General features: G+C 32.0%; 1 protein-coding gene across 5 annotated transcripts; it reads left to right on the top strand.

Annotated features, from left to right (window-relative positions):
* The first annotated feature begins 1096 nt into the window (after positions 1-1096).
* On the top strand, positions 1097-14994 carry LOC106110257 (roquin-1). Of its 5 annotated transcripts, none has more exons than XM_013292012.1 (16): positions 1097-1186; positions 4004-4166; positions 4483-4672; positions 5119-5282; positions 5676-5813; positions 6153-6260; positions 6577-6922; positions 8645-8785; positions 9979-10099; positions 10700-11064; positions 11537-11600; positions 11790-11992; positions 12391-12482; positions 12704-12757; positions 13642-13734; positions 14556-14994. In XM_013292012.1, exons 2-16 carry the CDS (start codon positions 4005-4007, stop codon positions 14622-14624), a joined length of 2310 nt encoding a protein of 769 aa, XP_013147466.1. In that variant the 5' UTR covers positions 1097-1186; position 4004; the 3' UTR covers positions 14625-14994. The 5 variants fall into 5 exon arrangements, with proteins under 5 accessions (XP_013147466.1, XP_013147464.1, XP_013147465.1 ...); XM_013292010.1 differs by lacking the exon at positions 1097-1186 and adding an exon at positions 1914-2308; XM_013292011.1 differs by lacking the exon at positions 1097-1186 and adding an exon at positions 1915-2308 and having other exon boundaries at positions 6589-6922.
* The last annotated feature ends 1774 nt before the right edge of the window (positions 14995-16768 follow it).

Genomic DNA, 16768 nt, shown 5'->3' with positions numbered 1-16768 from the left:
TAATGGAATTTATTTATTTGTGGAATCATATAAACTTGATTAATAAGAGAATCAAAAGTATCTCTAAACTCCAACCAATGTAAAGAATTTCAATCGAACACTGGTAAATTAAGGGTGGGTTATTTAATATTTAAATTGTTACTATGAGCACAAACAAGAACTATGAACCGAGCCTTCATGGCAGTTTGGAGATTCAGTTCTAGAAATATATGTCTAAACGAAAGGAAATTTATGCGTTAAATGTAAGTAGGAATTAGATATTCACCATGGAGGTAATAATATAACAGGAGTATGTTCTATCTTTACCTCTTGCAGTTAAAACAAAGAAAATAAAACCTTATGGTTAGGGCGTAAGAGTCTTATTGCACGCTAAATGAAATTGAAACGAGTAAGAGGGCTACATGTGTCTACTATTCCTATTCCTATTATCCTCTTTGTTTCTAACAATGACTTAGAGTTGCCAGATATCAATCCTTTCCGTGTTTGCAGAAAAATAGGCAATTAATGTAATGTAGATGCAGTAAAAATGTTTACTTTCAAAATGTTTCTAAATATTAATAATAATTTATTACCGACATGTTAAAGCAATTTTATTTGTTGTTACATGTAAAACTTTATTAACGAATGAAATTTGCGATTGGAGTACAGGTTTTCTTTTATTTGTTTGAAATTCGAACACCTGAACTGACAACACCGCATGACATTGTCAAACCGGACTTCAATGGCGGCGTTTTTAAAATCCATGATATTTTTAAAATTGCTTTGTTAAAATGGTGAGAACTTCTGCCGCGGAGGCTTGCGAAAGCAAGTATTATCCTGATTATGGTTTATTTTTTCAATAGTGTTAAACATAAATGTTAGTGAAGATTTACGGTGACAATGCACGACTATCTAATCCTAGGAATCATAAGAATGAATCAGAGAATCATTACTCAAATTATACTCGATTATCGATTTTGAAATTTCAAAAATTTTGTATAGAAAAAGTAACAACTCTCAATCTCTCTAACGAAACTCTAGCGATTTGCATAAAAAGGGCAAAAAAAAGAAGTGTATAAAAACAATAGACAAGTTCTTTCGTAGGCAACACTGATGACAAGTTGTTACTCTTTGATTTAAAGTGGATATTAAGATAATACCAGCCAAATGTGTTATTTTTGTGATGATTGTTCGTTTTTTTTTTAAGGTAATATTAGGAAAGTAATATATTGGAATCGCATTTTATTATAAACTTTTCTTAACATTGACAGGAAGTCATATATCGCAAATCGCGATTGTAATATTTGTCCAGTTGGCAATTTTCGTCTGACAATCTTTTATATAATTTTGTTAATTTTAACTAAATAAATATTATTTTTTGGACGATTGATAGTGTTAAAATAAAAAAGCTATTACATTCGTTTGATTATATATTTAAGGTATTCTAAACGCATTCCGAAGATGGACGTCATATCATGTACGAATAAAATGCTTTTGACGTATTAACCATTCATACAATGTTTTAAACAAAAAAATCATACGCTTGTACTTAATATCTAGCAACAATAACCAAAATAATGCTTTTATTTGTTTAAAAAGTTACTGACATGTTAGTAGTATCATGTAATTAAATATTGATCCAATTACTTTTAGCAATAGGATTTGCAGATTTTAAAGACATTACAAAATTTAGTTTCTTTTAATTTATTGAATCTTTCATCAATATCAAAAAATAACTGGTATGAGGTTGTGTTAACTAACATTTTGTAACCAGTTGTAATTGTTTTATGGTTCAAGTTAACTGAGAAAAACTCTAGAGGTTTAAATTTTTATATTAGTGATATTATTATTATTTGGAATAAAACCTTTTGGTCTAGAATGTGATTGTTACAATTCACATTTGATTTAATTAAGTTCAATAAATTATTGTGATACAATAACAGCATTTAGACAGGACAATAAATGATTCATTAATCTCTCCATTAATAACAAATAAGAGATAAGAGAAAGTGCACTTTGGTTTTAAAGTGTGTATGTGTTTTGTTTACTTAACCATAATTGATTTTACTTAAAGTTACTTCTACAAACTCAATAGTGTCTGTCCATTTTTCGGGGTGTGATATTCTTGTGCAAAAATTAAAACAAATTTTTCACTAAATATTTAACAAATATGATCACAATAATCAATTTTTAGTTTTGTCAAAGTAAAGTGTTTTGAGTATTACTGTGTTGTTACAAAATTTTTAAGAACAAACGTAATATATACAAAAAATAAATTAAGTTTAAAGTGTGCTGTACAAAAGATGGGAGTTGCTTCTAAGCACTACAGGTTTCAGATATTTAAATAATTGTCTGTCTATGTATGTTGTTTTCAATGTTGTATCTGCTATATTCGCACTGATGATGTGATGAGACACTTACAGTCAGATACTAAAACGACATTTAAATATGTAACAGCATCTTGTGATAAGGCTGTGCATAAACTCAAAATACAACTGAAATGTTGACAGCTGATAGAAGTGAAGTGTTTAAAATTCGTTTTAGTATTCAGCTATTAGTTTAGTTTTATTTAAATCTGCACTTAAAGAATTTGTTAAATTCTGTATAAAATTACTCTTAGTGTAGCTGTTTGTTACAATTAGTACTTGCTATTTGTTATATGTGAGCATTAAAGCGATGGTTTTTGACTATGTTGTGGTCGCAATTAAATGTTTAAAATTAGTTTATTAGTTGCAGCTTATCTCTTAGTATTGTGCAGTGGAGTATGTTTAGTGTGATAAATAATTGTCTCGCATCTGTTTGCTTACACATTTTTTTATTTCAATTGATAAATTTAGATAGGCTTCGCAGAAGTATTGATTAAACCCCAGTAAATTTATTCTAGAGGAATTGTAGCACTCTACTATGAATAGCCTGAACTTGATCATTCAAGTACTCCACCATTAGAGACCACTACAATTTACATGTTGTCTAAATGTGCATTCTACTACACAGCTAGACCCCTTGCTGCTATTGCTACCCTTACTTTGTTAGTCAACAGCTGACTATGCGAAGTTATGACGTAAATACTAGTGTTGTGATAGTTTTCATCAATCATTTTTTTTCCAAAGACTATGCATATTATACACATACATATTACATGCCTCCCAATTTTTTTAATGAAAAATACTGACAAGTTGTTTATGAGGTATCTTAGTATGTGTCGAGGGATGTTTATTTTACAAATTTTACTCTATGCCTCTAATGGGAGAGGCAGCAAGCGATAACCACGATTTTCTGAATTTCGTTCTGCAATGCTCAGCAATTGCGATCTTTTAAGATGTTCCAAGATACTTTAAAGAGTTAGTATGCAGTGCGAGGGCTGGCCACAATTATTTGTCATTTGCATTGCTTCTAAATTCTATTATGGATATGCTATATATGCTTTCATTTGTATCAGAGTGACACAGTAAGCTGAGCTGTTGATGTTAATTGTAAGTTTAGTAAATAGTCCGCTTTTGGCATTCACTTGTAATATTGGCTACATCTATTATACTTGTGTTTTTTTTTGTTTTTTTTTTTACATAATAAGGTGACAAACGAGCAAGCAGCCACCTAAATCCGCCAAAATGGCGAAGCGGCCGCTGCCCATAGATATCCACAATTGGAGATGCGTTGTCTACCTTTAATCAATGGAGGACTAGACGCACATTAAGAGGATTTTTTCCTATTCGTCTCCTCCACCGTGAAATCCACTTTTTCATCCAATCCTTTCCTTATAAGAAATGGGTAGAATGAGAAAGGGAATAAAATTGGGCCTCCAGCACCACACTAATTTTTATTGTAAATTTAATGTAAAAGCAAAGAAAAAGATCACCACAAGATAAGTGATTGCACTGCATATAGACTGTTTTATTCTATTATAACACATACAAACATACTTACATACAAACATATGTGACTGTTTAGTTTATTGATCTTTACAAATTATAAAAACCTTTTATGTTTCAGTTCATTGAAGATATGTTATAAAATATTGTTGCAGAATGCCAATTCAGGCTCCGCAATGGATGGACTACCTCAACTGTCCAGTGTGCTGCCGAGAGTTTGGCCTTGCTCCCCGGAGCCCAATTAGCTTAGGTTGCGGCCATACTCTCTGCAAACAATGCCTCAAAAATTTACATCGAAAACAATGCCCTTTCGATCAGGTATATTACTTTTATAATCTACTACTGTTATCTGATACAGCCATAAATAAATGGTAGCATTCCCATTCAATTATAAGGACATAGTTAACTTATGCGATATGTTTGTATTTATACAGGACAAGCTGTCGCCTATGATATTAAAAAAGCATTATTAAATAACCTATGTATTCTTGCAAACTATGTTAACTGTGCTACATTGCACATCCAAGATCAAGGTCCATTGACCCGTTCCGGATACACCTTTTAACAAACATCTAGACATTCATATTAGATCATTTGCAAACATGAAATTAAGAAATTGTCGTATCCATTTCAGACCGTGATTCAAACGGACCTGGAGGAGTTAGTGGTGAATACAGCGTTGCTTCAGTTAGCCGGGTACCGTCCGGCCGCAGCGCCCTACCATCCGCCATGCATTCAAGCTTTGCCGGAAAACGAGAGGTGGGCGTACGACAATATAGTACGCTGCTTAGAACAACTTGCACTCTACCTCTACTGCAGCAGTGGTAAGTGTTATATTTATTTAAATATCAGAAATAATTAAGACAGTGCTGCTACAAGCATAAGGATCAGATCTTAATTTAGTCATGTGACACTGCTCGGTTCGCATTTTTTATACTGAATTGTAATTGTTTAAAATTTCTGGCCACTACTTTCTATAAAACATTAACAGTAACTTTTCTAATCAAATCAAACGCTTTATCAAATTTCCCAAAGAAATTAAAAACATCAAATGTCAATATCTATGGAATTTGATGTGCATCTGTTTACTTAATTTTAGTCTTTCAATTGCAAAGTAGGATTCTACGTTGCAAAGGCATATAGCGCATAAATAAGGCATAGGCAAGGTATATAGCGACCATATACAGAATTGAATAATCGTCGTTTTTTAGTACGATAAATTTACACTATTGGAATATGAAAATGTACACTTGGTTATGTTGATCTGCAGGCAACAATAGTATGACTGGTACAAGATTGTCAAGACCTATGCAGCGTAAGTTGGTGTCGCTATTGCAATGTGCGGTAACTGACGAGGAAGGCAGAGGGCGAGCGGCGCGCGCTGCCAGGTCTTTAGGCGAGAGAACTGTCACCGAACTCATATTACAACATCAGGTCAATTATACTTTATTATCAAATAATTAAATCATACTAATATATAATGCAAAAGTTTAGATGGATGGATGTTTGTCAGCATTTGTAGCCTAAATAGCTGGACTGATTTCTATAAAATTTGGCATAGATGTAGAGGATATTCTAGAAGTACACATAGGCTATTCACTTTTGTTTTTTTTTCAATTACACGCGGACGTAGTCGCGGGAGAAAGGTAGTAATATAATAGTTTCCTTTAATTGTTGTAGCAACTCTGAATATCATACAGGACACTAAGCAGAAAGCAAACCCACATATTTGAATCTTTGACATTTGTGAAAAGATTTAATATTAATTATAATTAAATAAAGGATTGTAAGCTTAACTTACTAACAGTTTTCATTACATAATTTCAGAATCCCCAACAACTAAGTGCAAATTTATGGGCGGCGGTAAGAGCTCGCGGCTGTCAGTTTCTGGGCCCTGCAATGCAAGAGGAGGTCCTCAAATTAGTATTACTAGCCTTAGAAGATGGTTCAGCATTATCTCGAAAGGTTTACATTTTTAAATTACTTTAAAAAAGAATTATTTTCAAATTTCATATATATACTATATTACTATAATATATTATAGTTGAATTTAATAGTAATGAAAATTATAACAAATCAATCATTATCTTACCTATATAAGACCAACCAATCTTGTGCACTTCATATGACTCAAAATATACAGATCTTTTTTTCTAATGGTACTTTCATATTTACACATTAATAATTATTTTTCATGTTTATTAATAAAAACTAGGTGTAAATCTCAAAATTGTGGTATGCAATAGTCTACTTAGAAGCCATTGGAGTACTTTTTTTTTAAATTGTCATTATCTCATGTTTCAGGTGTTAGTGATGTTCGTTGTCCAAAGATTAGAACCTCATTTCCCTCAAGCTTCTAAGACGAGTATAGGACATGTTGTACAACTGCTCTACAGGGCTTCTTGTTTCAAGGTATTATAACATTTCTATGATGGACATGGATAAGGAATTCATCAGAAACATAAAAAATCAGTATATATAATCTGTTCTTGATTTTTTTTTACCCTGTACCTGCAGAGATTGCAAAACACAACTTAATTATCTTTGCTTTGTTACATCAAAATAAAAAACAAACATAATTATTAATGCAATAATAGAATACTGAAATGATATTTAAAGATGTTAATAACATTTTAAAAGTGAGTGCCTGATTGCAAGTGGCGTTTACTAAGGGAAGTGAGTAAATTTCAGTATTGGAACAAAGTTCTGCTGAATAATAATTACTTAGGTCTCCTTTCAGGTGTCAAAACGTGAATGTGATTCATCGTTGATGCAGTTGAAGGATGAATTTCGTACTTACGATACATTGCGTCGCGAACACGACGCTCAGATAGTACAGATAGCAACTGAAGCCGGTCTGAGGATAGCTCCGGACCAATGGAGTGCCCTATTATATGGTGATAGTGCGCACAAAAGCCATATGCAAAGTATTATTGATAAACTGCAAACACCGCAGTCGTTTGCCCAATCTGTACAGGAATTGTACATAGCTCTTCAGAGAACGGGGGATATAGCACAACTGATAGCAATGAGCAGGCATCTCAACTATCTTGCTAGCATCGATGTAAGCCCAGGTTAGTTAATTTATATTTAAGCACATATAACATTCATCATGCACTTCGGGCTTAATGCTTAACGGTGGTGTATTATTGTCTAAGCGAAGGTTAACAGTCTCAAACTTTTGTACATTGTTAACATTATTCCACAATAGAAATCAAATTCAGATTCAAATTTTATGGTGTTTGACGCTGTGAACCTTCAATTTCTGGGTTTGTTTCTCACAGTAACTGATTGAAATGGCTAAATTCATTTATTTATTACTTATATTTAGATGTTATCATTTGTTTTGTATTATGTTATCATTATTAAACAGTTTTATATGAGTTCATTTGTTTGTTTGGTTCCCTTTTCCATATGATTTTGTTTAAATTTTGTGTTATTGTTTAGTTTTAGTTAAATTTATTTTGTTACATGTTGATTTGCAAATAAACGAAATAAAAAATATGTCATGTATATTTTTAACAACATTTAATTGAAGAAACAAAAACACACAAGTTACTTGTTAATAATAAGAATTTTACTATATGGGCTTTCATTTACTAACCAATTGAAATGATTTTGAAACTTTTCACAAGTTGCATGGTGTTTGAAAATATAGCATAGCCTTGTCATAATAAAAGGTAAGTCATGCTTCGATGCTCAATTCAATAGCTTATGTTTTGATGCTTGGTGTACAGCAGTGAGCCTTTATAATTTGTGGATTGTAAAACAATGGCAAATGAAAGTAAGAGAACTACTGATCTTTATTAATAAAAATACCCGTACGACCTTCAATTCAACGACATGTGTAGTCGACGCTAATAATTTGTCACGCTAAATATAACCTCACGAAAGGTTGTATTAAATCTAAAATAATTCATTGTTTATCTTTAAAAAATCAATAAATATCAATAAAAAATAAATAGCTTCTGAATGAAAAATAAAAAAAGGTCGTTGATTAACAATGATTTGTACTGAGAATAATGAAATTCAAATAAATTATTTACGTTTTTTTAAAACAAAGGTGATTAAAAACCAAATTTCATTGAAATTAAAATAGCGAAATTTAGCTAATGTTGTAAAGTTTTCTCTTTTTACTGCTACTACGGTCCACCTATGATCTTTTCCTATACAAACACGGTATTTTTTTACGATGTACACAGCTTGGTAAAAAAATTCTTTGGCAACACTGGGTTGTATTTTGGTTATAATTTGTTTCAATATAACGATGATTAGTTTCATTTTGACAATTCAGTAGGGATGTGTGTAAAATCCGATATTAATCTTTTCGATTTGATTTTTATTCTTATACAAGTTGGAATCAATAGGTCATAGTTTAATCTTATGGATCAAAAATACAAACATTGTTTTTTTTCATTCGGTTATTCAAAGTCAATTGACTGAATAATGAAAAATACAAAACAAATACAAAATCGGCTCGCTTGAAACACAGCCAATATAACTTGCCGCCGCAGTACGTATATGGGTATATTCAAAATTTTTAAAAATAGTTAGAAGCTAGAAAATAAATTTAACTGCCGGCGTCTCTTATTTTCGCTCGATGCCACTTTTTCATACAAAAAACCCGATTGCATTTTTCTGTTATGTCAAAAAAGTATTTTATTTATTTCGTGATCCACAAATTACGTTTCGAGTTAACAAACAAACAATAACTAGTAATTTACTTGATGCAGTCAGTTCAGTGCATTTAATGTAAAATATCTTTTATGACTTTAGAAAACAAATGTATTTTGCAGATTCAAAGAGCCCTTCGTGGACACAATTGTCAGAAATTATAGCGTCGATAAAAGAAGTGATAGCGAGCCTGCATTTTTGCCATCTTCTAAGTATTAGAGACGGAAATTGTGCTGGAAGACATCATGGACTAGATCAATCAAGTAAGTCATTCTTTTCTTATATTTACATTTTAATCGACAAAGTTATTTTCAAGTAAGCTTTAGTGGTTTTTTTTGTGATGTTTGGCATATTCGATACCTTTAACCCTAAATCCATGATGATACATTTATACCTACATCAGTCATTTCTTCCTTACGTAATAGACTTTTTGGAAAATTATTTTTTATTCTTTATTTTTCCCATAATCTATGTTCAGGTTACTGCCTGTTTCAATTTATTGTATTTAAAATGACAAAAAAAAACATGCATTTAAGTGTTAATCTAAGGTATAGCCAAAATATTTAACATTATAGATTTTCTAAATAAGGTTGATTAGTCTGATTAATCACGCATATAAAATATCGAATAATATTTTAATGAAGGTAAATGCCTTACTTTATAGACCGATATCAAAGTGACGAACATGAGTGCATAGCGAACTTATATGAATTATTGGTAATAAATCTCTTATTCTTTGTTTATGTTCTCTAATTTTCATTTAAGATTTGTCTTTGATAACTGACTAAAAAAAAACAGTGTTTTTTTATATTAACCCATAAGGTATAACTATGATCTATCGATTCCAACTTCTCTGAGAGTGAATTTTGAAAATCGATAAGATTAATATTTGATTTTACACAACCATCCCTACTATGTTGTCAAAATAAGCATCCTTATTTAGACAAGCTATAGTTAGTATTCGGCGCGAACTGAAGGTGACAACTGCAATTACCTTTGAAAAAATATCATTTGTAAGCTGTAGTTTAGAAGTAAGTAAATAGTTTTGTTAGAAAACTTTACTGTAGCGATTATTTTCGTATTACCATAAAATTGATTGGCTCAACTTTAATTTTAACGGCAGAAATTTGATATTTATTTTGAGTTTCTAGTTTTTTTACTGTTACATATCGGACATTTTACACATTAATAAATTAATACACTAATGATTATCATCGTGAATATTTTGTCATTTTTGGCAATTTTTGACTTATTTGTATGTGATGTGATAGATTTTATATAAGCTTACGCAACTCTCCGCCATTTGCAGAAAAAATGGCGTACGCAAAATATGGAGAAAAATAAAATAGGGCGTATCCTATAACTTGCAAATAATTTTATGAAAATACAAAATAATTGCTATAGTAAAGTCATTTAAACTAATTCAAAACCAAACAAAATAATATAATTGTTTTAGCTCGAGTGATTAGTACTGCATTGAATTTTAAAATGCCGACCTGCAGAGATTCCGCTACTAGAGAGTTTTGTCCCCGTCGCAACCTCTGTCCGCAGGTGCACTTTGACGAAGAGTTTGACAGGTAAGTTACTTATAGGTTACAAATAACTGTTTGGCAATATTTCGACGATATAATCAATAAGTTAAATACCAGAATCTTGAGATGAGTATGGTTTTTTGAGGAAACACTTATACTGAAAAGGGAAGGGTTATCGTTTTTTTTTGGCATATGCTCGACTGTTGAATAGATCCCATCGACCCAATGGGGAGTTAGTCTTATTGGGTCGATTGATCGGTTGGCCGATCGGCTTAGCGAGAAACACCCAAAAAAGGGAAACATCTAGAACGAAGGACGATTTTCGGTGTGATTCAATTGATACCTACATAAATAATAAACATTTGGTAAAATAATTATTACACACGAAAATTTTCTGTACTGGTAAATTTTGAAAACGTATAAGTTTGTTAGTCCCGAGTTAAATGTATCATTTAATGAAATGTGGACGTTAGCTTACGACATCGTAAAGTATGTCTTGCCACAGTTTTTTCTGAGGAAGAGATTGTGATAGCAACAAGTTTTTTTTTATAAGGATTTACGGCAGAATAATGTCACAGTATTTCACATTCAATAATGTATTATTGTGTCGCTAAATTTTATTTTGATTGTATTATTTATTCTTAGGATAAGTTTATTAGAAGAAAACCAAGAAGGATACAACGAGGGTGCAAATAATCACGCTGTACCATACGGACCTACAATGAGTCTGCCAGCTCCTATGCCGTTACCTGCAATGCCGCAGCAGATGGTTCAACAACAAATGGCGCCACAATTTGTGCAACCACTAGCGCTGCCGTTGCCAGCGCATATGCCTCTAGGGGCCATACAACTACCGGCCAATGTGCCCCTGCATCCCCACGTGCCCTTGCCACCACATGTGCCGCTGCCACCACAAGTACCCCTGCCACCACAAGTGCGCATGCCACCCCATATGTATGCACAGTACCCTGTGCAGCACAATGCTTCTCATACATACAATTGCGTGCAGCGTAAGTAACACTTAATTTTTATGCAATTTATTGATAAACTTGCTATTGTCTGAGAATTTATACGCGTGGTATTAGAAAACATATGAATTATTCAAAACAAAAAAAAGTACGAATTATTTTGCGGGGTTAAACCATATCCCATATATTACTCCAGAATTATTATAATATCTGTGACAAATTTTAATAAGATATGTTGAATTGTTGCACAATTGTAAAACTATTTCTGGTATCAAAAGAAGCCTATGTGTTCTTCCAGACTATTTTCTACTCCTGTGCTAAATTTCATCCAGACCTATTCAGCCATTTAAACTACAAACTCGCAACATCATAAACATCCTTCTATCCATTAATCTAAACTTTCGAATTTATAGTATTAGTATGATAAAAAAAAACAAGGACTAGTTCAAATTATACGAAAATTAAAACTTGAAATAATTTTAATGACAAACATAATGTTATCTTTTATTTTTAGATGTTTCCACTGTATCTTTGATACAGCCAAATGGAGCTATGGTACAGAACCACTCGGGGCCTGTGTAAGTTTGATTTTGACTTTATCTGCATTAAATATCTTATAACTGAGTATATTTGTAATTATTTAACAGAGTATAGCTTATATTTCTGTAACAACTTTTAATGTAAATTTTTTCATTTGAACAATATTTTAAATCAGTCCATTTGTGTGTCCATAAATGTACATAGCCATAATGAATGAATGTTTTCAGATGGTTCAATCCTTTTTATGCGGGATACTACCCACATGCAGATGGTAATTGCTATCCTGGACCAGATTTCATGCCCAGCAACGTTATGTTACCGCCAGGGGGATATCAAAACGTGGAAGGACCACCACAACCTTCTGAGGGGGCAGCGTTTGTTCCGCAACAGTTTAATACTGCAAGAGCTAGCCCATATAATACGGATGGTGGTGAGTATTTTCTTTATAGCTCTTATTTAGTTTGAAATATCCCATTTTTATCATAAACAAACCAGCGTTTGACCATTATACCACCTAAAAATTCAATTGTTTGTTTGTAACCTTGTAAGTTATATATGATCCATTTCCCGGTTTCGGATTGAGCTAAAATTTTGCATGCATAAATCGGATAACAATGCAAAATTATTAACGTAGAGCTGAATCTCTATGCGATTCTCTGCGACGCGAATGTCGTTATGAATAGTAGTGTCTCGCCGCCGCTCGACACACACTCGTGTGTGTCGAGCGGCGTCCTTTGGGTCTCTTCCCCTGGTATATCAACGCTAGTATAACAACATTTATAAATTAAATATATAACAGTATAATAATAAGTAAAATTGTGGTTTCAGGTCACATCGACGGCCCAGCCGATTACATGAATTCCTTTGACTTTCAACCGCACAATGGAAACCAAGTGCAATCCACATGGCCAGAGAACAACGTAAGTATTTTGTTTCTAACCTTGCGTTTATACTGTTAAAACATACGTATAAAAATGTTTTACCTATCATTTTTGTTATGAAAAGTGTTATTAAAATGTTAAATGTTATGGCAGTGGAAAGTTGTAAATATTCCGATGTCGAGGCCCCGCTAAAAATAAAACAATAATAATGTATTAAAATCTATCCTCGCAGGAATTTAAAACAATTTGTTTTATTACAGGTGTTTAATTTTTCTGTAATGAGCAGTGCACTTGATGAAATTAATTCAAACAAGGTACTAATTCATAACTCTTTTCTAAAAACACTCCAATATTGTTTAAAATTAAAACCAAATGTAATGTTACTTTCATTTCAAGAGTTATTCAGATCCTAGATGCGATTATATCTCAGATTTGTTTTTATAGTTCGTATATTTTTAATACTGCGAGGATAAAGTCGCAACAGCTAGTTATGACATAAATTTGAAAAGCTGGATCGATGTATGAAGATATCCCTTGAATGGTTTTATGGATGTAAATAAGTAAAGAACCCGTGGGATAAGTTTGGTTTATTTTGAAATTCTTACGCTATAGTTGCACCGATTTAACATATCTTTTTAAAATTCGCCACAGATATAGAATATAGTCTCGAATAACACTGTACTATTCATCCTGTTTTATTGTCCTGCGAGGACGAAATGGCAGACAAATAGCTAGCTATAAATATTATAAAGAGGAAAAATTTGTATTTTTGCATTTATTGAAATAACTCAAAAAGTACTGCGTCGATTTCAAAAAATTTAACGCCATTAGAAAGATAGTTCATCAGTGAGTAATCTCTACATATATCTATTCTATACAACAAAAGTAGAGTGTCTGTTTGTAATATCAAAAGTAAAATTTCAGATTTCGGGAAGATGATGTATTTGCGTTGCTGATAACGAAAATCGCATATAAAAAAAATTGTCTGTCCGCAAGCCGCGTTTGTTCCGGGTAATCTCCGAAACGGCTGCGCCTATCTGGACCGGACTCTTGCTGAAGGGTAGCCGACGTAGATAGGCTCCTTTTTAATTCCGCGCTGTCAAAATGGCGTAACGGGGGGTCCAAATTTATGGTTACGAAGTTTGAGGGCAACAGCTCGTTATGAATAAATTTAAAAAATATTCCTTTTAAATTACAGATGTTTGCTGGACCGCAAGTAGTGCTGGAGAACACAGCAAATAACTTGATGGCTTCATCCTACAACGCAGCCGATATTGACTGCCTAGATGAGGTGAGTTATTATAATATAGCCTTACCAATATTAACGAGCTGTTCCCGTGAGCCTTCATCTGCATGGAATTATGAAAACTTTATTTTATAGTTTACATTAGTCAAATTCTCAATTGAAAATGTCAAAATTCAAATGCACAGATGACAACGATGGTCTTTGAAGTTGGATAACAATTACTGTTGCTACAGCAACCTTGCTCCCTTGATATTGTCAGTTTGTAATTTCTGTCTCCTTCCGACATGATGGTTTTTTTTTCACATTTATTTGCCCCCCTAAATTTTATAGCCTAAAGCGTGGCATATAGGTGTAAGGTTTTTTAATAAAAAGGGTGATAATTAAAATAAAATATTGTGATTGCTGACAAGTACGTAACTAAGTAATGTGTGTGTGCTAATATTAATCATACTTCTTACTAATATTATAAATGCGAAAGTTTAGATGGATGGATGGATAGATGGATGGATGGATGGATGGATGGATGGATGGATGGATGGATGTATGGATGGATGGATGGATGGATGGATGTTTGTTAGAGTTTGTAGCCTAAACGGCTGAACGGATTGCCATGAAATTTGGTATAGATGTAGAGGATAGTCTGGAAGAACACATAGGCTACTCACTTTTGTTTTTTTTTAATTCCACGCGGACGAAGTGGCGGGCGAAAGCTAGTGTAGATATAGATGTGAAAGTTTATATGGATGGATGGATGTTAGAAGCTATTTTCGAGTCACTGCAATTTGGTATAGATATTGAGATGCTATAATTTTTCTTTAAGTCTGCTATTTTAAACAACCTCTAAATCACAATTTTTAATATTTCAGCAAATGCTGGAAGAAGAGATGCAGGCTTTGGAAATTCGTATCGGCGCTGTTTTGAAGAGCGCCGAATAAATGACATTACAGAAAACTATACAGCGTGTCCGGAAAAAGACGCAAATGTAGTATAAAATTTTCTTTACCTTAAGTCTACGTAGTAGTAAAAAACCTTTTGCTTATTAAAAAGAACGGACGCTGTATTTCTTGTGTATAACAACAAAGGCAGATTTGAAAAAATGTAAGCGTAGATAATTTAAAAAATGAACTAAGACTGTAAAAGTGTCTATACGGGTACGGGTAATGTGTTCCACTGAAAGTGTGATATATCTTAAAAGTTGGATTTTATCGAAACGGTGTAGGAACGTTAGAAAAAAAAATAATGAAACTGAGTCTGAAGAAATTTCCTGCCTTTGTCATTATACACTTTTCATGAAAAAGCTTTTTTTTAAAAAAAGGATAAAATTCACATATTGCATGGACATTTACAATTGACATTTTACACAATGATTTAAAATTTTTAAACTTACGATGTTTAACTTAATTTTATGATACAATTTTTTTATTTAATAAGGATAATGTCCTATTTATTGATGTCGTAAGTAAATTAAACCTGTTGATGATCAATAAGGGTTTATAATTGTCCTAAAAAAATTACTGTGGTATTATTATTGTAGTTGCATGGATAATTTTTACATTAATCAATTATGCTCTATGTAACTTACGGACATATTATTTTATGTTTTCGAATGTATTTTTTCTATGTTGTTACGTTTTCTGCTAAAACTATTATTTTGATGATTTTTGATACTTATAATTATATCCCTTTTCTCAATTATAATAATTTATATAGTTGTTTTCACAATAATACGCATTAACTGTTAAATGAACAATCTAAATTACTTGATTAGAAGATTTTTTGTGTAACATATTAATAGATTATAAGTGACTTTATAAAAAGCTTATAAATGTTATTCCTGATTAGATTCATGTAAGAATTCCAATTGGATTTTCTAAATAAGATGCCGAAGTAACGAACCCGCTTTTAATGTCTGTTAAACAACTTTTTTCTTATTACGATAGAATTTAATACAAGTATAATTGTGATTTGCACATAAATATTCAAGATTTTTAACATTAGTTTCGATAAACTTCATATACTATAGACTGAATTATCAGAAGTCAAGTGTATGTATATATTGGCTTTTCTATGTCTGCAATACTAAACTTTGCTTTTCCACTTAACTTTTTGTGTCTTAACTGTTTGTTTTAAATTATTTAGTAAGAATATTTTGGTATGGTATAGTTTAGTTCCTAGAAATTATAAGAATTTAAAAAATAATGCATCAAGATGAATGGTGTGTATGACATACTTATTTGTTTTGTATGTAGTTTTAATGACTGGAATTTTTGACTTGTATTGAAAAGTGTTTGTAATTCAGCTCTTGTTGTTCAACTTGTTTTCAACAATATTTACAAAGAGAAGCTATACGACCGTTGCGGCGGCGCGGTGCATTGTTGCAATTAAAAAAAAGTAAATCCACTAAAAACATTGGAACCGATAACATGGTAATAAAATAACCATCTCGGTACTTCCAAGTTGTGTCATATAAGGGTTTTGTTTTTTTTTTGTTTGATTTGTTTTTTCTTTTTTCTTCGGTTGAGATGTTTTCCCTATTTTGGTAGGTTAAGACATTTTTGTCACTTTTATAAATCAATATAATCTTATTACTTTAATGATTTCCTTTTCATACTTTTTGTTTTTTTTTAATATATTTTTTATGCACCCGATATTGATGGTTACCCGTTTTTTTTTTTCGCGCGGTAACTGAAGCTTTATTTCTGTACCGTTTGTTTACGTGGCCACATCGGCCGTGTGGTTTCTCTATTGAATGTAAAATGTCAATCGACATCAGTTCTAGTTGTAGACCTGCAATTATCTTATTAAGGCAGTTTATTGAAATTGACAAGACCCCTATTAGTTAAGAGTTACCAGTGTAAATTCCTAAATTCTACGTTGCAAACAAAACTTAATTTAAATGGCAACGATTTACAACCTTACAAATAAACGCGGTATAAAGTTAAACTTAGGAATATGCTCAGTTTATTCCTAAGTTTAACTTTATACCGCGTTTGTTTGTAAGGCTGTTAGAGTTTTAACATAAGTACCCGTAATAATTGTTTAATATTTAAATTGTTACATCAACTCTACTTGATACTTC

The sequence above is a fragment of the Papilio polytes genome, unplaced genomic scaffold, assembly GCF_000836215.1.
Source record: "Papilio polytes unplaced genomic scaffold, Ppol_1.0 DF820711.1, whole genome shotgun sequence".
NCBI classification, from domain to species: Eukaryota; Metazoa; Arthropoda; class Insecta; order Lepidoptera; family Papilionidae; genus Papilio; species Papilio polytes.
Note: the sequence above shows the minus strand (reverse complement) of the source record. Positions and strands in the feature narration are given on the sequence as shown.